Source organism: Solanum verrucosum, unplaced genomic scaffold, assembly GCF_900185275.1.
Source record: "Solanum verrucosum unplaced genomic scaffold, falcon-dt-bn FXZP01000022.1, whole genome shotgun sequence".
NCBI lineage: Eukaryota > Viridiplantae > Streptophyta > Magnoliopsida > Solanales > Solanaceae > Solanum > Solanum verrucosum.
The window spans coordinates 2,240,169-2,265,770 of record NW_026020086.1 but is presented as its reverse complement, the minus strand read 5'-3'; the positions used below and the strand labels follow the sequence as shown (position 1 = coordinate 2,265,770).

The window sequence follows — 25,602 nt, the reverse complement described above, 5'->3', positions numbered from 1 at the left end:
CCTTTTCACCCTAGTTTCTACCAAATTCCCTAAGCTGAGCACATAACTCAATGCTTAATATGATCTCTATATAAAACCTTAAACAGAGATATAGAATTTTAACGACTGCTTGAACATTCCGAAACATTGCATCAGGGGAGAGAAGAGAATGGCCACTGAAATGATGCTTCAGTGTGTCTTTGATGGAAGCTTGTCGATGTCAGACATGAATATCGAGAGACAACCTTACGATTAAAACTGCAGTTGTGCATTGCATAAACAGAAGGGGGATATATCACAGCCAAACACTTGTGTCCATGGTAGGAATATATCATTCCCCAAAAGGCAAAACCGGAAAGATATGACTTTGTCAATAGCAGCTTCTCCATCCTCTTCGTGCAATAATTCATCAGTCACGAGTGTACAGCATATGACATTGAGCTTACCAAATAGTTCATGATAGATTTTGGCTATTTCCTAGTCAGATGAGTTTGGCAAAGAATTGAGTGTTCTGCTTTTCTTCTTATACATCCCCAATTTTTGTACATTCTGGTAATTGTTTGTGTACCAAGAAGATCTCATTTCACCCTCCCTCTGAGAGACAAAAAACTCGAACATCGTAGAAAAAAGATGACTCCCAATGCATCATTTTAGACCTAACTAAGTCCTTTTATGACACAAATGTTAAAATAATGCATCATTTTTGGACCATTGAGATTATAAAACTAAACTCATTCAGTAAAGAACAAAGGGAATAATGTCCACAAATGGACTACTATTATGTTTGTTACTGCACTTACCTTGCCTGTCACAAAATACAAGGAAATATGTACACACATACTTTGTAAGATTATTCTAAACCATCTGTCACTTTCATCACATCTGTTTAGTACTTTTCATTTCATCAGTTTCTCCGTTTTGAGAAAAATGCTTTAGTTGCTGATATCATTCCCTCAAGTTTTCTTGTTTTTCTCTCCTTTGTGTTCTTCTGATCCTTCTTTGCCTTTAAGAAAATGTATTATCTGTGTTTGAGTATAAAAGAAAATGTAAAATATGAAGATATGCAGAACAAACTGGCACATACTGTATCATTCTTACTACTTTTAAACAAAGAATTCACAATTAGACAGTTTCAAGGAATCCAAATGGTTTTATAACATGTAATCTACTGTTCTTTAAAATATATGTTAGAACTAATACCAGAAAACAGTCGAGATGGAAATGTCACGTTCATATTTAGCAGAAGCATGAAAAATCTTATCATTCCGGGACAATCAAACTGAGAAAAGGAGCATATATAGTACTAGCATCAGTACTATTCAATGTAAAATAACTCTGATTAATTATGTCAAACAAAAGAATTGTAAAGCTAAGTCATGCTGCCTTGTTCATTTCCGGACCTTAAAGTAACGATGATCATGGACTAGATTTGCATGGATTCCAAGAAACTATAGGTCTTTCGAGACAACTCCCTACCATATTGTTTTATGTCAACCTTGTCTCCTTGATATAGGATATGCATGACTAAACCCGCTCTCAAACAACTTCCTCTCATTTGCTCTATTTGCACCTTGTATCGAATGTGATCACTTTCAAGTTTACTACTGTCTAATCTTGTATAACCGCATATCCATCTTACTTAGCATACACATCTAAGGCAGAAACTGAACTTTTTCTGCTTTGATTTTGCACCAGAAGATAAAATGCTCAACTAGCCCTACAAGTGTTAAAATAATGCATCAATTTAGACTAAAGTAAGTCCTTGTAGGACACAAATGTTAAAAAAAATGATCATTTTAGGCCATTGAGATTATAAAACTAAGCTCATTCAGTAATTAAGACAATGGGAATATACTGTCACAAATTGCCTACTATATTATGTTAATTTGTTTCTGTACTTACCTTGCCTGTCACGACTCACAAAATACAAGGAAATATTTAAGAACATATATACTTTGTAACACTTTTCTAAATCATCTGTCACTTTCATCAGATCTGTTTACTTTTCATTTCATCGGTTTCTCCGTTTTCAGAAAAATGCTTTAGTGGCTGATATTTCCAGTTGTTAATAATTGGAATTTATAGTATCTTTTACGTCATTTTCAACTAATACATGTTACTTTATTTGTCTCAATTTATGTGGCATTGATAGAAGTCTAAGAGTCAACCGAATTGTTTATATGTCTTTTAAATTGTTACGTAAGTTTTAATAATATAATAGATTAAAACAAATAAAACAGACGAATCAAAACAAGTAACCACGAAAAATAACCAAAATGCCCCTATATGCCAAAGTAGACATGTTGACCTACTGCTTGCTTTGGCATGTAAACTCCCTCTTATGAGATAGGTATTATAAAATATAATATAAATATACTCAGTTGAATTTTTTGGAAAAGTGGAATTTTGCATCTCCCTTTTTTTTTTCTTCCTTCCCATAGGGTATATATATATACCTCATTTTATTCCTATATATAGCATAACCCTTTTGAAATCTCAGCTCGGACAAAAGGAAGTTGTTTGGTTGATAAGCACCCGTCGCTTCCAATCTTAAGATTGTGAGTTCGAATCACCAAGGAAGTAAAAAAGTGAAACCTCCTGGAAGGGCTAAAAAAAAGGTCTCAGCTCGGTTTTGCAAGGTATCCCTTTGAATCCATATCTCTTTGAATTTGTTTGCACTTGTTCTTGTGTTTGTCATTTATGTAGGGAAACCTACATAAATTTCACTAGTTTAGGAGTTACTTATTTACATACATTCTAGTTTGCAATATTACAAATTTTACCAGATTTTGATGCGTCCAGATTCATACATAACAAATCTCTCGCCTACCTCCTATGTATCTGTTATCTTAGATACATGTGAATCATACTAGATACACAGTAGATACAGGTATCTGGGATACATAACAAATCTCACTCGCCTCTCTCCCTATTTTAATATATTTGGTAGCAAAAATACATGTATCTAGGTATATGTTCCTCAATATATGATAAGAAACTCTTAATTAGTGGTAAGATACGTAATATTTTGAAAGTACAGGTAATACTATATATGGTAATGGAGTATATCTAATTATATAGTTTCTCCTTTTATGTATAAAGACAGTACTATATACTAACTCTATCTGGGCTCATCAGGATCAATTTAGAATATGCATGAGACAGTTAGACTCATTTGTCTTGTTATTGATTGGCATTTTTAAAAATCTGTTTTTTAGATGGATACGCAGAACGCGGAACAATATGGACATGTAGTTGAGGTACATGGTAAAATCTGTGGTTCAGCACTGTGTGGATTCTCTGATGTTAATACCATGTCGAAGGATGCACAGGAGAGATCAGCATCGATGAGGAAACTGTGCGTTGCAGTTGTCCTTTGCATCATTTTTATGGCTGTCGAGGTTGTCGGAGGCATTAAAGCCAACAGTCTTGCAATTTTGACAGATGCAGCTCATCTACTATCAGATGTTGCAGCTTTTGCAATATCCTTGTTTTCACTTTGGGCATCAGGATGGGAAGCTAATCCACGCCAGTCGTATGGTTTTTTCAGAATTGAGATACTTGGTGCATTAGTTTCTATCCAAATGATATGGCTTCTAGCTGGTATCCTTGTTTATGAAGCCATTGCTCGTCTTATACATGATACCGGTGAAGTTCAAGGCTTCCTCATGTTTATCGTGTCTGCATTTGGATTAGGAGTGAACCTCATCATGGCATTCTTGTTAGGTCATCATGACGTCCACGGCCATAATCACAAAGAGCATACACATGATATACATGGAATAAGTGTTAGCCGGCACCATCACCATAATGAGGGACCTTCGAACCAAGCACATAACGCTGATCATCACACTGCTGTGCCTCTACTTAAAGATTCCTGTGAGAGTGAAGGTGAAAAGAAAAAGAAGCAGTGGAATATTAATGTGCAGGGGGCTTATCTTCATGTATTAGGAGATTGTATTCAGAGCATAGGGGTCATGATTGGAGGAGCTATTATATGGTATAAACCAGAGTGGAAAATCATTGATCTAATTTGCACACTCATTTTCTCCGTCATTGTTCTTGCCACAACTATTAAGATGATTCGGAATATTCTTGAAGTATTAATGGAGAGCACACCGAGAGAAATTGATGCAACAACACTTGAGAAGGGGCTTTGTGAGATGGAGGAGGTTGCTGCAATCCATGAATTGCACATATGGGCGATTACAGTCGGAAAAGTACTCTTGGCTTGTCATGTCAATATTAAACCTGATGCTGACATGGTGCTGGATAAAGTGGTTGATTATATTAGGAGGGAATATAACATTAGCCATGTAACCATTCAAATAGAAAGAGAGTATTGAAAATGTAAAAATGACAATATGCAGAATAAACTGGAAAATACTGTATCATTCTTAAACAAGTTTCAAGAGATAAAACTATCAAACACCAGTATATAATAATATAAGTATCTTACATAAAACGAACACGCAGAAGTACGTACATATAAAGAACAAAACAGCATGTGCAGACATAATAAGCAAAGACTGCAGCCAAGACAAAAATAGATCATAGGAAAAAACGCCAGTTTCATTGATAGTACGGTAATAACATAATACACAAGAATTTGTTGATCCTTTTTTTCATCCTTGATGCTATCAAACTCCCTAAGCTGGGCACATAACTCAGTACTTACTACTATCTCTATATAAATCCTCAAACACATATGATTACACTTACTTCATACAAAACCACATTGCATCACTAAAGAAAGAAGAGAGAGAAGAGAATGGCCACTGTAGCAGCTGCAATGATGCTTCAGTGTGTCTTTGATGGAAGCTTGTCAATGTCAGACATGAATATCGAGAGAAGGCCTTACCATAAAAACTGCAGTTGTGCATTGCACAAGCAGAAAGGGGATAATCCAACCACTTGTGTCCATAGTAGGTATATATCATTCCCCAAAAGGCGAAACCAGAAAGATATGACTTTGTCAAAAGCAGCTTCCCAATTCTCTTCTCCATCTTCTTCTTGCAATAATTCATTCATCGCGAGTGTACAACATACAGCACCGACTTTAGCAAGTAGTTGAATGCACTGCTTTTCTTCTATTTTATGCATATCTTCATTTTCTGTAATCACACCACACTCAAAACAGAAATCGTACATTTACGTAAAGGCAAAGGAGAGAGATAAAGAAGAACGGTACTTGAGGGGACGATATCAGCAACTAAAGCATCATTCTGAAAACGGAGAAACTGATGAAATGAAAAGTAAACAGATCTGATGAAAATGAAAGATGGTTTAGAGAAGTCTTACAAAGTATATCTGTACGTATTTCGTTGTATTTTGAAACAAACAAGGTAAGTACAGAAACAAACATAATAGTAGGCCATTATGACATTACTCCCTTTGTCTTTACTAAATGAGCTTAGTTTTATAATCTCAATGGTCTAACATGATCCATTAGTTTAACATTTGTGTTGTACAAGGACTTGGTTTAAGTTAAATAATGATTTTTCAAATCATGACCAGCAGAACACGTAACAACAACTTTACCAGATACGTTAAAGATAAAAGGAGCATAGTTTAGTATGATTGACATAACATATTGCAGGAAGAGAAAAAAAATACATCATTTATTTCATTGAACAACTGTTGAACAGGATCACTCTCTCTGCATCAAGCATTTTTATTTAGAACCAGCACAGTCAAATGAAACAATACAAGTCACACGAGGGTGTGACAACTTTCGAACTTTGAAATGTTAAGTTTGTTTTAATTCTCCGATAAAACAAAAGTTCATACGTCAAATAAAACTTATAATACTAAGCCATGCTAACTCGTTCATTTGCCAACCTCACATAATGGACTAATAAAGAGCCTACAAGTGACATAATCACCAATAAGCTTAACATTAAATTTTGTCATATCTTCAATCAACTATTCTAGCTCAATCATCCTCGAGCTATTATCAAGTGAATTGGACACCTTAAATAGAGATAGATAATGTGAGGCCAAAAATACATATTTTTAATCATTATTTATTTCATATTTATTATTTATATTTGTCCTTTTTGAGCATGAATTTTATGAATTGTGTTAAATAGTATATTTTATTTGTAGGAGTAAATTGGTGTAAAGTTGAAAAAGTTTGAAGCTAAAACGAATTAAAAATGAAAGATTATAGAAGGAAATCAAACAGACAACTTAATGAATTAAATTCAATATAATAATGTATAAAATATAAAGTTGCAAAGTTCAATTGAAAAAGAGAATGCTTCCACGTGGCAGCAGTGGAAGACACTTTCAGATTGTTTGAAGCAGCGGCTGAGGCGGTTACCGAATATGCGTAGAATTAGGAATTCAAATTCCGTTTGGTTTTGATTTTCTAGTTTATTTTGGAATCAATTATTTTATTTAAGATTTTCTACATCTATAAATAGTTCATAAAAATAATTATTAGAGGAGATCAATAAGGAGGTACTTTACAAGAAAAAGTTGTCAATATTTTTTAGGGTTATTTTCTTTTTCTTTCTTTTCCTAGAGATTAGTGGAGAAACGCCCTTGTTCTGGGGCTGTAGCTACGAATCAAATATTGAATATTTAAGTTTTATGAATTAATTCTTGGTTGTCATTATAAGTTACTTCTATATTCTTGTTTTAGTATTTTATGCTTGCGCACCATAAGATAAATCTATTGTCTAATCTTAAAATCGAGAGAGGAGGGGTTAGATAGACCAGAGAATATAGAGAGCTCGGTCGACCCATTTGATTGAGGTGATTAGTGTTCAGGAGTGACACCCGGACGAACAACTTGCTTGGTTACAAAATAAGATGAAATATAAATTCTCGCTAGTTAGTCTATTTATCCCCGCTCAACGATGTAATTAGAAAACTAACTGGAGTAGGCAATGAGAGGTGTGTAGCCTGACTCATACAATTAAGCCTATAAATCAGTAACTTGACAACTAAAATTAGTTCTAAGCCAAGAATATGATACATGAGATTCATTGCATGTTGCATTCCTGGAATTTGCCCAATCACTGTAAGTAATCTTATTATTTAATTCCTACGTTCTTTTCTTTATAAATAAAAAGTCAAACTCTTTTAGCACTCTTAAATAAATAATTAGACTAGTATAATTTAGTAAATAGTTAATTGACAAGTCCTTTGGATTCGATAATCTGGTTCTTTTAAGAGCCACTATGCTATTTGCGCGACCACGTACACTTGTGCGTGCAATTAGGAGCAACAAGTTTTTGGCACCACTGCCGGGGACTTAGAAATTGATTTATATTCGATCCTATTAAGTCTACAAATAGAATATTCAAGTATTAATTACTTGATCTTAGCTTGTATATTGCAGACAATTGACTTTCAGGTCTGGCTCGAAAGGGAGAACTTGTCGAACCTTACAACGAACCCGAAAGAGTCTTACGCCAGCGCAGGAAAATGGCTAATCAAGGACGACATGGAGAATTGGGGCTAGGTCTTCAAGAAGACAATGAGAACAATAATCAAGACAATGTGAATAACCCCGGGAACTTGAACAACTAAGCGGTACCCCCTATAGTACCTGCAAGACTAGTCCGTGATGTGGCAGTCCCACTCACAGCTAATGTGGCATCTAGTATTAGGAAACCTTCACCGGGGGTAGATTTGAACTAAAACAAGGCATGGTACAACTTCTTCATTCTAATGGGCAATTCACTGATCTCCCTCACGAGGATCCTCAAATCCACCTTAGGAACTTTATAGAGATCATTGACATACATCCCAACTGGAGTCTCATCGGACTATGTGAGGCTGACGTTGTTTCCATACTCGTTGTTAGGAGCTGCAAAGCATTGGTTAGATACTGAACCACCAAACTCCATCACTACCTGGGATCACCTAGCAAGAAAGTTCTTGAGTCGTTTCTTTCCATCCAAGAAAATCGCACGGTTGAGGAGTGAGATATTATGCTTTAGGCAAAATCAAGGGGAGGACATGTACCAAGCATGGGCTTGTTTCAAACAAATGTTGAATGCTTGCCCGCACCACATGCAAACTAATGAGGTATTTGCTCACACTTTCTTTGAGGGTTTAGATTATAATGCTCGTGTACTTCTTAATAGTGCAGCAGGTGGACAGACCCTAGCAAAAACATGTGAAGAGTTGTTTGACTTACTCAATAGACTCTCTAAAGGAAACCCAGGATATGAGGGGGAAATGCCGAGAACCACAACCCAAAAGGCCGCAGGGACCTTAGATGTAGATCAAGTTACTGCCATAAATGCCAAATTAGATGCTATGCAACATAACATAGCCTTACATTTTAAACATATGGCTCTAAATCATGCACCGATAAACGTTGTGTTAACACGCAGCCAATTGGTGTGAGGTTTGTGTAGTGGAGCTCATGAAATCAAGCAATGTGAGGTAAACCTGAATTCCGTAAACTATGTGGGTAATGCGCAAAGGGGTAAAGGTCAGCAAAATTATAGTAACACATACAACCCTAGTTGGAGGAACCATCCTAACTTCTCATGAGGTGGGAACCAAAACCAAAATCAGGCGCAAGGGGCTAACTAATACCGTTCTCAAGGGGCTGGGCAACAATACCAAAATCCTAACCAAGGCGCAAATCCTAGTGCACCAAAAGAGGGGATGACCAATGAAGAGCTACTCCAAAAGCTCATAACTGAAATAGGGACCAAACTAAATGCTAGAATAGATAAGCAGGATGAGAACATCAGAAACATCCAAATGTCCCAAATGAGTTTAAAGAAACAAGTTGCGCAAGTAGTTAATTCTCTGAACTTGCGTCCCCAAGGTGGGCTGCTCAGTGATACTGAACCCAACCTAAAGCAACTACACGCGGTAAGTACTAGAAGTGGGTTACAATTAGAGGAACAAGCTCCAAAGAAGAGAGATACTGAGGCAAGTACCAAAGAAAAGAAAGTGGAAAAGGTAGTAAAAAGCTCAAATGTTAAGGTACCCGTTCCTCAAAAGAAATTACCACCTTTGTTTCCACAAAGGCTCAAAAAGAAGAATGAGGATGAATGTTTCGGTAAGTTTCTCTCCCTCCTTAAACAGGTTCATATTAATTTGCCTTTGGTTGACATTTTGCAGGGTATTCCGAAGTATGCTAAATACATGAAGGACATTGTGGCTAGCAAGAGGAGGTTCACGGAGTATGAAACTGTAGCACTTACTGAGGAGTGCAGCTCTAGAATTCAAAATAGACTACCCAAAGAGTTAAAAGATTCGGGTAGTTTTATTGTGCAGATTACAATTGGGCAAAGTGTCCATGCCCGCGGGTTGTGTGATTTGGGGGCAAGTATAAATCTGATGCCCTTATCATTGTATCAAAATCTTAGGTTGGGTAGTCCAAAACGAACCACTGTTATTCTCCAACTCGCTGATAGATCTATTGCTAGGCCAGAGGGGGTGGTAGAAGATGTGTTAGTGCAAGTAGGTTCCTTGATTTTTCCGGTGGATTTTGTGGTCTTAGATTTTGAACCCGATTCTGAAGTTCCATTTATTTTGGGACGTCCGTTCTTGGTCACGGTAGGGCATTGATTGATATAGCAGCTGGTCAATTAACTATGAGGGCACATGATTAGGTAGAGGTATTCGATGTTTATCGCACTTTAAAATTGCCTTCTATCTATGAAGAGTTGTCTGTTATTACTGTGATTGATCACATAGTAGAATCATAAGTAGTTGTGCCGAAGATTCCTTAGAGAGAGTTTTAGTAGGTCATAAGGTGGATAGAGATACTGAGGCTCAAGAGATAGAATCATGTTTGAATCTAGCACTTGTTGACACTCGTAAGCTTCGAGCAGAGTCACTAGATCGTGAGTTAGGCCCCCCACCAAAGCCATTAATAGAAGAAGCATCCAAGGTGGAACTAAAAACTTTGTCGTCTCACCTAAGGTATGCTTATTTGGGTGAATGAAACTTTGCATGTTATTCTTTCTGCAGAATTGTCTGAATTACTGATGCGGCATTGAGGATCTTAAAGCGGAGAAAGAAAGCGATTGGATGGCAGATGGTTGATATTCATGGGATTAGTCCTGCGTTATGTATGCACATAATCTACATAGAAGATGATCACAAACCAAGTGCACAACATCAACGTCGGCTAAATCATTTGATGAAAGAAGTGGTAGGAAAGGAAGTAATAAAGTGGCTAGATGTTGGAATTGTGTACCCAATCTCAGATAGTAAGTGGATAAGTCCCTTGCAATGTGTTCCCAAGAACGGAGGTATGACAGTGGTAAGAGACGAAAATAATGAGTTGATTCCTACTAAAACAGTGACCGGTTGGAGAATTTGTATGGATTACCAGAAACTTATGATGCCACCCAGAAAGATCACTACCTGGTTCCCTTCATTGATCGGATACTTGACCGACTAGCAGGGCAGGAGTACTATTGTTTCTTAGATGGGTATTCCGGTTACAACCAGATCTTGGTTGCACCCAAGGATCAGGAAAAAACCACGTTCACTTGTCCTTATGGTACCTATGCTTTCAAACACATACCATTCGGACTTTGCAATGCACCAGTGACTTTTCAAAGGTGTATGATGGCCATTTTTCATGATATGGTAGAAGACTTTGTAAAGGTGTTCATGGATGATTTCTCCGTCTTTAGAAAGTCTTTTGAGGTATGTCTCCGGAATCTTGATAAAGTACTTGCTAGATGCGAGGACACTAACTTAGTTTTAAATTGGGAAAAGTGTCATTTTTGGTTAGAGAGGGGATAGTGTTGGGTCACAAGGTGTCGAAGTCGGGTTTAGAGGTTGATAAGGCCAAGGTAGAATTTACTGAAAAATTGCCCCCTCCCATTTCTATAAAAGGGGTGCGTAATTTTCTTGGTCATGCAAGTTTCTACCGGCGATTCATCAAGGATTTTTCCAAGATTGCAAGACCTATGTGCAGTTTTTTGAAGAAGGAGGTGAAGTTTGACTTTGATGAGATGTGCTTGAAAGCTTTTGAGATGTTGAAGAGGAACTTATTTGAGGCTCCCATCTTAATTGCTCCTGATTGGGGACTACCATTTGAACTCATGTGTGATGCAAGCGACATAGCAGTGGGTGCAATGTTGGGACAAAGAAAGAATAAAGTGTTCCACTTGATCTATTATGCAAGCAAGACCCTTGACTCTACACAAGCTAATTACACAGTGACTGAGAAGGAGATGCTAGCTTTAGTGTTCGCCTTCGACAAGTTTAGATCATATTTGGTAGGTACTAAAGTGATTGTTTTTACTGACCATGCAGCTATTAGGTACCTATTCAACAAGAAAGATGCTAAACCAAGGCTAATTCGCAGAACGCGGAACAATATGGACATGTAATTGAGGTACATGGTAAAATCTATGGTTAAGCACCGTGTGGATTCTCAGATGTTAATACCATGTCTAAGGATGCACATGAGAGATCAACATCGATGAGGAAACTGTGTGTTGCAGTTGTCCTTTGCATCATCTTTATGGCTGTCGAGGTTGTTGGAGGTATTAAAGCTAACAGTCTTGCAATTTTGACAGATGCAGCAACCACTACAAGAAATGTATTTATAGCTACGAAATCTAAGCTATGAATTTGAAAATCATAGCTATTACTTAGTAATAGCCACAAAAATTCCCAATTTGTGGCTATCAAAAAATTCGTCAAATTTCATAGCCACGACAATTAAATTGATAAAGCTAAATCCTTACTTTTGCTATAATTGCTAAAAAATGTGGCAATAATGACCTAAATAGCTATAATTTTACTGTTACAACAAAGTTCTATAGCTAATTATACGTTATTGTCACGCGATAAAAGTCATTGTAGCAATAGTAACCCTTTAGCCACAATAAGTTATTTGACACAAAATATTGTAGCTATATAAATACTTTTACTTCAAGTTATAAACTATTGTAGCTATAGTTAAATGAAATAGCCATAGAGTTTTCGCTATAATATAATATCGTAGCAATTCAATATTATTTGCCGTAAATTCATAGTAATAATAACTTTTAGCCACAATAAATTATTTGAACATTTGTAGCTAAATAAATAAGTTTGCTTTAAGTTATAAAAAAATTGTGGCAATAACTATAAGATATAGCCATAAATTTTTTGCCGGAATGAAATTTTATAACACTGTGATTTTTCGCCATAAATATAAATTTTCCATACTAATAATAACTTTTTAGCCACTATAAATTATTGGAAGAAAAACTCGTAGCTAAATAAATATTTTTCAAGTTCAAAAATTTGTGGCATACTAAAAGATAGTCATAAATTATTTACGATGATAAAATTTTATAGTTAATTATTAAGTTTTTTCATGATCGTGTTGAAACTAGTTGGAACAATAGTAAAATTTTCCTCATAAAAATAAATTTAAAATAAAAAATTATAACATAATTAACATTTTGTTTCGAGTACCAAAAAATGTGGCAATAATTAACTTAATAGTATAATAATTTGTCATGACAAAATGATATAGGAACGAAGAGTATCCCAACAGAAAAAGGATAGGGAACAATGGATGTCAATAGTTTGAGGAAAAAAATCCCCTTAAAAACTATTAATATTTAGTATATTAATGGCCTAGTGGCCAAAAAGTGTTCTGAAAAATTGATAACAATTTTAGTATATTGATAACAATTTTTTTTCCATGTAACTGAAAACTTCATCAACGTATACCTGTAAATAATAATACTAATTCACATATAGTTGGAGTAACTTATTAAAATAAAAATCAATTCTCAAAAGTAAATAAGACTTCCAAATATTTACAATAATAAATCTTCATCATCAGCTTCTGATTCTGATTCGTTGTCTTCAGTGATATCATCAGCTACAGTAACATCAATGCTAATAACATCCAAATCATTTCTTTTCCAATTTATGAAGTCTTCATCATCCTCAAATCTATGCGAGAAATCATTACAAGCATCTTGTTGAAAGGTATCTTCATCAATAGCACCTCCAATAAAGTAACTAGAATGACCATTCAAAACAATTGACCAATTGGGATGAAGATTATCCTTAACATAAAAAATTTGTTCTACTTGAGATGCAAGTACAAATGGTTCATTTGTAGCTAATTTTCTCTTAGTGTTAACACTAACATAATCATGTTTATCTATTTTCACTTCATTTCCACTCTTATCAACATCCCACCAATCACACTTAACCAAAACAATGCGCTTACCTCCGAAATATTGAAGTTCTACTATTTCAGTTAGAACGCCATAGTAATTGATATTTTGACCATTCACCACTCCTTTTACTAAAACACCACTATTTTGCGTCTTCCTCTTTTCCTCGAGTAGTTTAGTATGAAATCTAAAACCATTTATTTCATACCCCTTGAATCTTTGAACTCCATCAAAAGGACCTCTAGCTAAAGAATACAATTCACAACTTGCAAGTGAATTTTCTTCTTTGCGCATTTGGACAATCTATACAAAAAATCAATTAATCAATGATAATAAATAAGTATTACAAATTTAATATGTTATAAGTAAAAACTTACTCGATGGAAAAACCAATCATCAAAGTTCATGCTCTTATTGCTCTTCTCATATTCACTGTTATACAAATAAATGTTAATTATATAAAAAGTAAAAATCCCTTTCACTATTTCCTTAAACTAGCAGAGGTTATGAAAATGAAAACAATAGGAGACCATTTGGCTCCATTGTTTTTCATGTCATGAAATTGATGATGTTAGGTAATGAGACTTTACTATCAAAAACTAAAGAATCTGGATTTTTCATGGAAAGAATAGTACATTATTCAGATAAATGAGAAATCTATTTTGGCAAATGCACAACATGCTCACTTAGAACAATGTTAAACGAAAAGATCATTAATGAATTTTTTATTTCGAGGTAACTTCAAAAATAACGGTAAGAGATGAGGGAAAGCTAACAAAACATACCGTAGAAATGGTTGAACTTCTTCACAATTTCTCAAGACATAAAGATGAGCTTGTTTTAGCTCAAATTCTTCAAGATTTCTTGATGTATCTCTTAATAAAGGAGAACCCTTTTGTTCAAATACTGATAATCCATTATATTTCTCAGCATGATCAACTTCATGATTGTTTTCCATTCGATTATGCCATTTTGCACTTCCATGTAAATATCTTGAGCAAAGTATTATACATTCTTCAACAATATACCCTTCTGTCATACACCCTTCCGGATGATTTCTATTACGAACATAACATTTCAATATGTGTAAAAATCTGCATGATATAACATATCACTCAAACTTCTTTTTAACAAGATAAATTAACAAGCAACATAAAATTAAATCAAAATTATAAATTTAAAACATACCGCTCAATAGGATACATCCACCTATTTTGTACAGGTCCGCCAAGCTTAGCCTCTCTTGGAAGATGAATGACTAAATGAACCATAACGTCAAAAAATGCTGGTAGAAATATTTTTTCCAATTTGCTCAGTGTTATTGGAATTTGAGCTACAAGTTGATCCAACACATCAACCCTTAGTGTTTCCGAACACAATTCTTTGAAAAAAATACTTAACTCGGTGATAGCATCATAGACATTGCTTGGCACGACTCCACGAATTGCAAGAGGAAGCAGTTGTTCCAATAAAATATGTGAATCATGACTCTTTAATCCATTAATTTTACGATCCTCTGACTTCACCCACCGTGATATATTAGAAGAATAACCATTTGGAACCTTAACCACTTTCAAGAACTTGCATACTTTAGACTTCTCATCTCGTGATAAAGAATAACATGCTGCTGGGTAATACCATCTTCCATCTCTATAAGTTGGATGTAAATCTCTTCTTATACCCATTTCCTTCAAATCGCAACGAGCATTCAAATTATCTTTTGTTTTTCCTTCAATATCTAGTAATGTCCCAATAATATTATCACACATTTTTTTCAATATGCATCACATCCAAATTATGGCGTATTAAATTATTTTTCCAATAAGGAAGCCTAAAAAAAATGCTTTTTTTCTCCAGTTATGTATGCCTTTACTTTTTTTGTACTTGCTTTTTTCTGGGTCTTACCAAATTTCATGTCTCCCAAAGCAAGCAGTTGGCGTACAACATCATCTCCTGATAGAATATTTGGAGCAGGTCTTCTTTCAACTTCTCCATTGAAATCATGTTTATTACTCCGCCACTTATGATTAGATGCTAAAAACCTCCGACCACCCATGTAAGAAAACTTACGACCATACTTCAATCGAGTAGATGGAGTGTCTTTGTTGCATGAAGGACAAGCCAAAGCTCCCTTTGTGCTCCATCCAGACAAGTTTACATAAGCTGGAAAATCATTGATAGTCCATAAGAGTGCTGCTCGCATACAAAAGTTCTCTGTTCTTGAAGCATCAAATGTATCGACTCCATAATACCATAATTCTCGCAACTCATCTATCAATGGTTCTAAGTACACATCGATATCATTTCCAGGGGCTTTAGGACCAGGTATCAACAAAGACAAGTAGCAATAGGGTTGCTTCATGCACATCCAAGGGGATAAGTTATATACAGTAATAATCACTGGCAAAGTGCTATGAGAATTACTTAAGTTACCAAAAGGATTTACCCCGTCAGATGCTAATCCAAGTCTAACATTACGTGGATCTCTAGCAAAACTAGGATTAGTTGTATCAAAATGTTTCCATGCTTCAGAGTTTGCTGGATGTCTTAGAACCCCGTCTTTTAAGCGCCGATCATGATGCCATGCCATGTCTGAAGCAATTTCTGATGACACAAACAACCTCTGCAATCTTGGTTTCAAGGGAAAGTAACGTAACACTTTTCGAGGAACTTTGTTCTCATTCTTTCCTTGAATAGCTCCATCAGTTGTTTGGCCTTCCACTGACTTCCACCTAGACTCCCCACAAACCAAGCAAGATTCAGCTTTTGCATTTTTTTTCCAAAATAACATATAATCATTCTCGCAAGCATGTATCTTTTCATACCGAAGACCTAAATTTTGAATCATTTTTTTTGCTCCATAGAATGACTCTGGTAAAGTTTCACCAGAAGGAAGTGCTCGTTTGATCAATTTCAATATGCTATCGGTTGCTTTATCACTCAAACCATGAAGGCATTTGATTTGGAACAATTCCACAATCAGTGATAACTTAGAGAATGTATCACAACCTGGATAAAGTTGTTGTGAAGCATCTTCCAATAATTTGAAAATTTTGGAAGTAGGTTCTGAAGCATCACCTTGTTGAAACTTTACTCCACTAGAATCATCCATTATTTTGGGACCTGCAGCATCATAAATCATTTCAAACGTATCGTCATCTCGCTCTTTTCATTTCTTTTGAGATGGTTCGCCTTGCTCTTTTCCTTCTGCATCCTGATTAATGAGTTTCTTTTTTGGTGCAAATTCTCCATGTTGAAGCCAGCGTGTGTATCCTTTGACTATCCCAAAAAGTATTAAATGTTCCTTCACTTCATCTCTAGACCCGTTGGAAACATTATTACATTGTGTACAAGGACAAGGAATTTCACCTTCTACTTCGGAGTTTTGAAAGGCAAATTGAAGAAAATTATCAACTCCTTTTAAATAAACATCACTCGATGTGTCAGTACAACGCATCCAAATCTTATCCATTTCCAAATTTCCTACAAAGAAACAAACAGATAAAGATAGTGTTAGCATAAAAATCTCCCGGAATAGAAAAAAACAATAGAACGAAGAGGGGCAGAAGGTGAGAATATATTATTAAGTGTTTGTTGAGTTCATCGTCCATTTTTTAGGAGGTAGAGAGGTTGTTTTCAATAAATCGACTCTCGAAATAACTAAATCACATTCATACTATTGTCCACTTAATGTCAAAGTTGGTAGCAGAAAGCTTTTGTTGACAACATTAAGTGTATGATTGTGACATTAAGTACACTTGGAAATGAGCCTTTTCTTCAAAAATACAATGGAACTTATCTACATTCCACTTTTCCAGCTCTGTGAAATGTTCAAGAATCCATCAACCATGTTGGATTAGGGCCAGAGGTGAAAGCAGTTGTTTCTTTAAACACATACATTTACTACTCCCCTGACTCAAATCCTGTCCCTTCAGCTATCTTTCCCAACATAAAAATCATATTCGGAGAAGTAGAATGGCCAACAGATGGAAACAAACACGCGAATATTGAAAATGAAAAGAGATTTAAAAGGCTCATTTCCTACTGCTACACTTTTGTATTTTGATTTGGCATCTTAATTATAAAAAGTAAACAACAAAAGCTGACTGTTCAGTTCTTAAAATGAGCTTGAGCATCTGATCCTAGCAAAGACCAAACTTTGTAATTTTCTCATAATTCTACGTGAACTACTGTAACAAGTTGTTTGTAAATTACATAGTAGGTCAAACAACCCTTAATATGTAAACCTTTTATGCATCAGAAAATGTAATTCTTCATTACTTGAGAGTTGGCCAACTACATCTAGTATTGCATAAAAGAGAGCGTCTATTTCCGGCAATCCTTTTAGACTCTGACATTCTACAGTTTTCAATACCTATCCTACTGTTTCCTGGCAACCAGTTCATATTATAAAACAATGCAGAGATTTGTAAATGGAAAAAATTATTCAGAGCAAAATAACCTCGCATCTGATAACTTAATATCATTTTCATATAATGAATAGGATTAACAATTTTGAAAAAGTCGTGCAAAAACCACTAGCAACATATTTTATGCAAAAAAAACAAATAAGTCAAACAGTGAAACAAAAGACACCAAATCAATATTTGGAAAGGGACGAGACCAGAGCATGATACCAAACAAGTTGCCCCACCTATTATATACTCCTTTCGTACATTTTTACTTGTCCATAATTGACTTGACATACCTTTGAAGGAGCAACAAGATAGTCGTTACATTCGATTATAGTAGATAGAAGAGTATAATTTCGATTCAAACAAAGAATTTGGCTGAGATAAACTATCAAATAGAGGATCTTCTCATTCTTAACATATCCTCTATGGTCCAGTAATAAACAATCCATTTTAAAATAAGATGAGAAAACAAGTTAAAGTAAAATTTGCTATAAAAGAATTTTAGATAGACGAAGAGGAAATAAACTTACCCCTGATGTGATGATTCAGGAGGAGATGATAATAAGGTTGAACTTGAACTTTGAAAGACAAATCGAAGAGATGAAGGTTCACTCGAGCTTTGTGCTTTGAATTTTGAGAGAGATGTGCTAACTATTAGCCACGCTACATCTTGCTACGCATGCTACGAAACAAAATAATGTAGCTAAAGTGTTTAGCTACGGAAAATTTTATATTTAGCTACAATGTATTTTGTAGCTTAAAGTACATTTTCTTGTAGTAAGCGGAATAAAAACTATCAAACACCAGTATATATAAGAGTAAAATAATAAAAGTATCTTACATAAAATGAACACGCAGAAGTAAGTACATATAAAGAACAAAACAGCATGTGCAGACATAATAAGCAAAGACTGCAGCCAAGACAAAAACAGATCATAGGAAAAAACGCTAGTTTCATTGATAGTACGGTAATAACATGCACAAGAACTTGTTGAATTCTAGAGAATCCTTTTTTTCACCCTTGATGCTATCAAATTCCCTAAGCTGGGCACATAAGTCAGTACTTACTACTATCTCTATATAAATCCTCAAACACATATGATTACACTTACTTCATACAAAACCACATTGCATCACTAAAGAAAGAGGAGAGAGAAGAGAATGGCCACTGTAGCAGCTGCAATGATGCTTCAGTGTGTATTTGACGGAAGCTTGTCGATGTCAGACATGAATATCGAGAGACGACCTTACCATAAAAACTGCAGTTGTGCATTGCACAAGCAGAAAGGGGATAATCAAACGACTTGTGTCCACAGTAGGAATGTATCATTCCCCAAAAGGCAAAACCAGAAAGATATGACATTGTCAATAGCAACTTCCCAATTCTCTTCTACATCTTCTTCTTGCAATAATTCATTTGTCACGAGTGTACAGCATACAGCGCCGACTTTAGCAAGTAGTTGAATGTACTGCTTTTCTTCTTTCACATAGTAAATTTTTCAAACCAAATTTACCAGAACTTCTTGATCTTCACTTTTCCTTTTTCTGTTTTATTTTCTATTTTACCTTCTTCTATTTTTATTTCCACTTAGGGTGATGAAATGTAACAGTCGAAAACATGTTACGAATCCATTTGGATATTTGAAACTATTCTTGGAAATGTGAATTCATTGTTAAGAACTTCTCTTGAAACTTTTCTTAAGAATGAACAGTATGTGTTCCAGTTTATTATTCATATCTTCATTTTATATTATCACACCACACTCAAAACAGAAATCGTATATTTACGTAAAGGCAAAGGAGAGAGATAAAGAAGAACACTTGAGAGGACGATATCAGCAACTAAAGGATCATTCTGAAAACGGAGAAACTGATGAAATGAAAAGTAAACAGATCTGATGAAAATGAAAGATGGTTTAGATAAGTCTTACAAAGTATGTCTGTACGTATTTCGTTGTATTTTGTGACAAACAAGATAAGTACAGAAACAAACATAATAGTAGGCCATTATGACATTATTCCCTTTGTCTTTACTAAATGAGCTTAGTTTTATAATCTCAATGGTCTAACATGATCCATTAGTTTAACATTTGTGTTGTACAAGGACTTAGTTTGGTCTAAAAAGATGCATTATTTTAACATGGGATAATACATATATTTGACCTTAAACTTGGCTTCAAATTTTAACTTTGACCTCCAACTTTCATAGTGCACAAACAAGCACTTTAACTATCCAACCTTTTAATAAATAAACACGCGATTTTTGGAGCCAAGAGCGTGAATTGCAAACGCTGCCACGTGTATTAGTGAGCCACTCAATGGCTGCCAACTAATTAAACACTTTACACGTCAATCTTAGATCTAAAAAATAATAATAATAATTAAGGGTAGAATTGTCATTTCAGCATTTTTTTCACTGTTGTGTGCCTCAAAAATTACTTCTCACTCGCGCAAAATGCGTGCACATCACGCGTTTTGCCAGGTAAGACACGCGTGTTTATTTATTAAAAGGTTGGATAGTTAAAGTGTCTATTTGTGCACTTTGAAAGTTGGAGGTCAAAGTTAAAATTTGAAGCCAAGTTTAAGGTCCAATATATGTATTATGCCTTTTAACATTTATGTTGTACGAGGACTTAGTTTAGGTTAAATAATGAATTTTTAAATCATGACCTTCAGAACACATAGCAGCAACTTTACCGGTTACGCTAAAAATCCCCTTCCTAAGATGGTAAAGCTATGTCAATATTTAGCAGATGCACGGAAGTCTTATCATTCAGGGACAATCAAACGGAGAAAAGGAGCATAGTTTAGTACTAGCAGCAATGTTCACCTTAAAATAAATCCGATCTTGGAAGAAAAAACTGCATCACTTAATTCATTGAACAACTGTTGAACACGATCATTCTCTGCATCAAACGTTTTTATTTAGAAACAGCGAGCAGTCGAATGAGACAATACAGTCATACAAGGGTATGGCAACACTCAATTTTCAATCTTTGCAATGTTAAGTTTATTTTAATTCTCCGATAAAACAAAAGGTCATACGTCAAATAAAACTTATAATACTAAGCCATGCTAACTCGTTCATTTGCCAACCTCACATAATGGACTAATAAAGAGCCTACAAGTGACATAATTACCGAGAAGCTTAACACCACAAGATTCAAAAGTCTTCTTTACTTTGGTTAAACTTCGTGTCAAGTCAAAATCAGGCAAACAAATTGAAACGGAGGGAGCATTATATTAATTTGAATAGTGAATCTACAGAACATGAGCAGATGGGAATTCCAAGGTCAACAGAGGCAACGTATGACAATTTGTTGGAGCATTACGTGGCACAAGCTGCTCATAAAATAACCTTTTTGCTGATGAAAATAGTACAAAAGATGCACATGCTGAGTCTCCTATAAATTGGTATTAGTCTTCATTAGAATGATCAGTAATTTAAAAACAATACTTAATTCAATACACCTAAAAGTGCAAAGAACAAAGTAGAAACAAGTAATCAAGGAAGAGAACTCCTAGGAGAAAACACTTATTTTGAGGGAATCACAAGAGAACTACAATAACAAGAACAGATAACAAATTTCTACCTAGACTATTCCTTCCATATCATAGTAAGGCTAGTGAATCCATGAGATTGTATTCTATATAAACCCTTTGCAAAAATATGAAAAAATGTTCAAAATAACCACGTCGACATCACATGTTCACACATAGACAGTGAAAAACTCACCTCACTATCTAAACACCTTTAGAAAGAATAGAATGGCCACTGGAGCAGCTGCAATGATGCTTCAGTGTGTCTTTGACAGAAGCTTGTCCATGTCAGATATGGATATCGAGAGACGACCTTACCATAAAAACTGCAGTTGTGCATTGCACAAACAGAAGGGCCGGGGATATATCACAGCCAAGCACTTGTGTCCATAGTAGGAATATATCATTCCCTAAAAGGCAAAACCGGAAAGATATGATTTTGTCAATAGAAACTTCCAAATTCACTTCTCCATCTTCATCGTCTTGAGATAATTAATCAGTTGGGAGTGTACAGCATACAGCTCCAATGTTAGCTAGTAGTTGATAGATTTTCCTTTGTACATTCTGGTAAGTATATGTATACGTCAGTATCCGCTTCATAGGTGATGCAAATTTACAAAAGAAAAAGAAATGCAACTTGTTTTCTTTCTTTCCAGGATTCAAAAGATTTTAACTTTAGCGAACACTGAGAATGCAGCATTTGAATTCTGAAATTGATCACATTGTACACGTTCGTTAGTAGAATTAGTGTTTGTTTACTAACAGAGTTTGTACACTGATTCTAAACTTTCTAACTTACCATCACTTCATCTTTCATTCTTTTCTTCTGTCCTGTTAGCCTCCCATAGTCCCCGAAATTAGTCCACTGGTTTGTTATTTACACTTCTCTCATCCTCATTGTTTAACAAATTTTGCTCCTCGTAGTCTATTAAATTTCGTTATTTCACTAAGACAAATGGTTTGTTCATAGTTCATTCTGCTTCATCAGTAAAGTCAAAGGGAATAATGTCGGAATGGCCTACTTCTATGTCTTTTCTGAACTTACATTGCCATTGACAATATACAAGGAAATACTTTGTAAGCCTTTTCCAAATCATCTGTCACTTTCACCAGATCTGTTTACTACTCATCCAAATGGATTTGTAACGTGTTTTCGACTGCTCTTTAAATATATGCAAGGGTTAATACCAAAAGCATCCAAGGTAGAGAAATCAAAAAAAGCAACTCAGTGCACTAAGCTTCCACTGAGTAGGGTCACAGTCTTACCTTGCATTTCTGCAAAGAGGATATCTCCACAGCTCGAACCCATGACCTCACATAGCTGTAACTTTACCAATTACGCCAAGCTCCCCTTCCCAAGATGGAAAAAGCTATGTCAATATTTGCACGAAAGTCTTATCACTAAGGGTCTACAGCCATCAATAATGCAATTGAACTTGTATGGAAACCCCACCACTTGAAGTGCCAGAGAAGGTTTGTAATTTTAGTATATTTTGTATATCTTTAGTTTAAGACCGCAAGATTCAAAAGTCTTCTTTAATTTCTTGAATTTCGTGCCAAATCAAAACCAGACAAACAAATTGAAACGGAGGGAGTATTACCTTAATTTGAAAAGTGAATCTACAGAAATTCAGTAGAGGGAATTCCAAGGTCAACACAAGCTCCATTTGCTTATGAAAACAGTACAAAAGAATCTGCACTTGCTGAGATTCCTATAAATTGGTATCAGCCTTGATTATAATAATCAGTAATTTTGGAATACTGATATACACAATTGTTTAGCCTATGCTTACTTTAATCTTTTCATTTATCTTTCTTTTTCGAGGGTAATTAACACATCGAAGTATTAAAAACAAAACATATTAGAGAAGTTCCCAAATGAAAAACAATACTTAATTCAAGACACCTACAAGTACAAAGTACAAAGTAGAAACCCGTAATCAAGGAAGAGAACTCCTAGTAGAATACGCTTATTTTGAGGAAATCACAAGAGAACTACAATAACAAGAACATATTATTAGTACTTCCAAATTCAAGATATGATTTTGTCAATAGAAGCTTCCAAATTCACATCTTCATAATCTCGAGATAATTAATCAGTCAGGACTCAGGAATGTAGTACAGCAGACAGCTCCAATACTAGGCAAGTAGTTGATAGATTTTCCTTTGTACATTCTGGTAATACTTCAGTATCCACTTCATAGGTGTTGTAAATTTACAAAAGAAAAAGGAAATGCAACAATTCTTACTCTTCATGATTTCTATGAGCAAATGCTCATTATTTTCTTACTTTACGTAAACACTGTGAATACAGCCTTTGAATTCTGAAATTGATCACATTGTACACGTTCGTTAAGTAGAATTAGTTTTAGTTCACGAACAGAGTTTGTACACTGATTCTACACTTTTATTTTCCCTTTGTATCTGTTAATAGGTATAACTTGCTATTTCCACTTCTCATCCTCATAGTCTATTGAATTCCGTTTCTTCACCAAGACAAATGGTTTGTTCATAGTTCATTCTGCTTCTTCTTTTCGTCATTTTTTGTTACTAGTTTCTCTATACTTTAACCAATTTAAGAATAATTTACTTCTCTTAAAACGATGTATTGTTTTACGTCTTTGAGATTATAAAACTAAGCTCATTCAATAAAGTCAAGGAGAATATCAGGATGGTTTTTTTTTTAATGTATATTCTGTACATCAAATACAAGGAAATACTTTGTAATCTTTTTTTTAACACCATCTGCCAGTTCCACTGGATCAGTCCAAAATTTCATTTCATCGGTTTCTCCAACTCCAGAAAAGGCTTGAATTAATACTAATATTGTCTCCTCAGATCTTCTCGTAAATCTCTCTCCTTTATGTTCTTCTGATACCATTTGTCAAAATATATATATATATATATATATATATATATATATATATATATATGTGTCAGATTTGTGTTTGTGAGTGTGGTAATAATCGAAGGGGTGCTTTGACGTAGTTGGTAAAGTTGTTGTCATGTGACCAGAAGTCTGTTGAAACAGGCTCTTGTAGAAATGCAGGTAAGTCTGCGTACAATTGACTCTTGTGGTTCATCCTTGCCCTGCCCTGGACTCCGCGTATAGCGGAAACTTACTGCATCGAGCTACCTTTTTTTGGATGAAAAAATTCCAAATGGGTTAATACATGTTCTCAACTTTTCTCCAAAAATATGAGATTTAATACCAGAAAACAGTCGAGATGGGAAAGCCACGTCCATATTTAGCATATGCAAGAAAAATTTATGGATCGAGAATATCAAACTGAGAAGAGATGCATAGTACTAACAGCAATATATATTCACCTAAAAATAATTCTGATCGTGCAAACACAGATTTCAGGTCAATTATGAGAAGAAACAGAGCATTTCTCCATATAAGCAAATAGACTTCTAGCCCGAAATTAAGCAAAGTACATGGATCTTGGGAAGTTCTAACATGCCTCACGTATTCCATTTGAACGACTGGTTCATCGTTCATACGCTGCATCAAGCAGTTTTAAAACAGAACCAGCATAGTTGAATGTGCAACAGAGTCACACAGAAACTACAGCTAGTTGAAATAATGGAAATTCAATATATTTGTATTTCTTTTTCCTCCCTTTCCATCTTTTTTCATTAAAGTCCGTGTTGTATGTGCACTTTGCATTTAAAGCCCCAACAAACCTTAGAGCTTTTTTGCGCCTTTTGCTTTTGATAACATTGTCATTGATATGAAAGAGAGTAATTGCTCAACTATCTACTAACCTTCTACCTTATTCCTTGACCTCCATACTCTCCTATTCAGGATCATGCCCTCGATATAGATGAAGATGTACTAGTAATTTAAAAGATCTTGATACATCCAATTATTAGTCTATGATATATGTTTCTTGTTTCTTATTGTAATTGACATATCCAGCTATTAAGAACAAAAGTAGATTAAAATAATTCTCCCAAAAAAGCTACTCAAGTCAAGACACGACTACGTATGCAAAGTACAAAGTAGAAACCCAGAAAAACTAAGCTAACCAGATCAAATATAGTATTAAAATGTTAAGATTCTTTCTCTCTTAGTCCCGGAGTCAAGGAAGAGAACTCCAAGGAGGAATCAAGAACTTCGAGGGAATCGTTAGAGAAGTACAATAACAAGAACAATCACACCAATGCTAACCAGTTGCATAAGACAAATAAAGCATGTAAGATTTTCAGTCGTTCCATTACAAACAAACGCAAGTAAGTACATCGAAAAATTATTCCAAGACTGCAGGATGGACAAAAGAATCATAGGAAAAAACGCTTGTTTCATTGGTAATAAGATAACCAAAACAAACAGAAAACAGCCCTTTTTTTTCACCTTGATTCTACCAAAATCCACAAAGTTGGACATGAAAATTAATGTTTGTTAGCTCTGTATAAGCCTTATAAACAGACAAAGAATTTCAAGAACAATCAAACTTTACCTTTCATAGTAGGGAAGAGAACGATCGAGAGAGAAGAACATGACTAGTGGAGCAGCTGAAATGATGCTTCAA

General features: G+C 35.0%; 4 protein-coding genes across 6 annotated transcripts in view; 2 read left to right on the top strand and 2 right to left on the bottom strand.

Annotated features, from left to right (window-relative positions):
- LOC125824498 (uncharacterized) overlaps positions 1-25,602 on the bottom strand; it is a 263,589-nt gene that overhangs the window by 143,945 nt on the left and 94,042 nt on the right. The window lies entirely within an intron of this gene.
- LOC125824540 (probable E3 ubiquitin-protein ligase RHY1A) overlaps positions 1-25,602 on the top strand; it is a 293,655-nt gene that overhangs the window by 191,965 nt on the left and 76,088 nt on the right. The window lies entirely within an intron of this gene.
- Positions 3,198-4,325, top strand: LOC125824632 (metal tolerance protein 1-like). Its single transcript, XM_049504031.1, has one exon. The coding sequence runs from the start codon at positions 3,198-3,200 to the stop codon at positions 4,323-4,325; it is 1,128 nt and encodes a 375-aa protein (XP_049359988.1).
- On the bottom strand, positions 12,741-16,221 carry LOC125824631 (uncharacterized). The gene is made up of 5 exons (XM_049504030.1): positions 15,015-16,221; positions 14,298-14,847; positions 13,895-14,203; positions 13,487-13,541; positions 12,741-13,412 (listed from the first exon to the last, which is right to left on the bottom strand). The coding sequence occupies exons 1-5, from the start codon at positions 16,219-16,221 to the stop codon at positions 12,741-12,743; spliced, it is 2,793 nt and encodes a 930-aa protein (XP_049359987.1).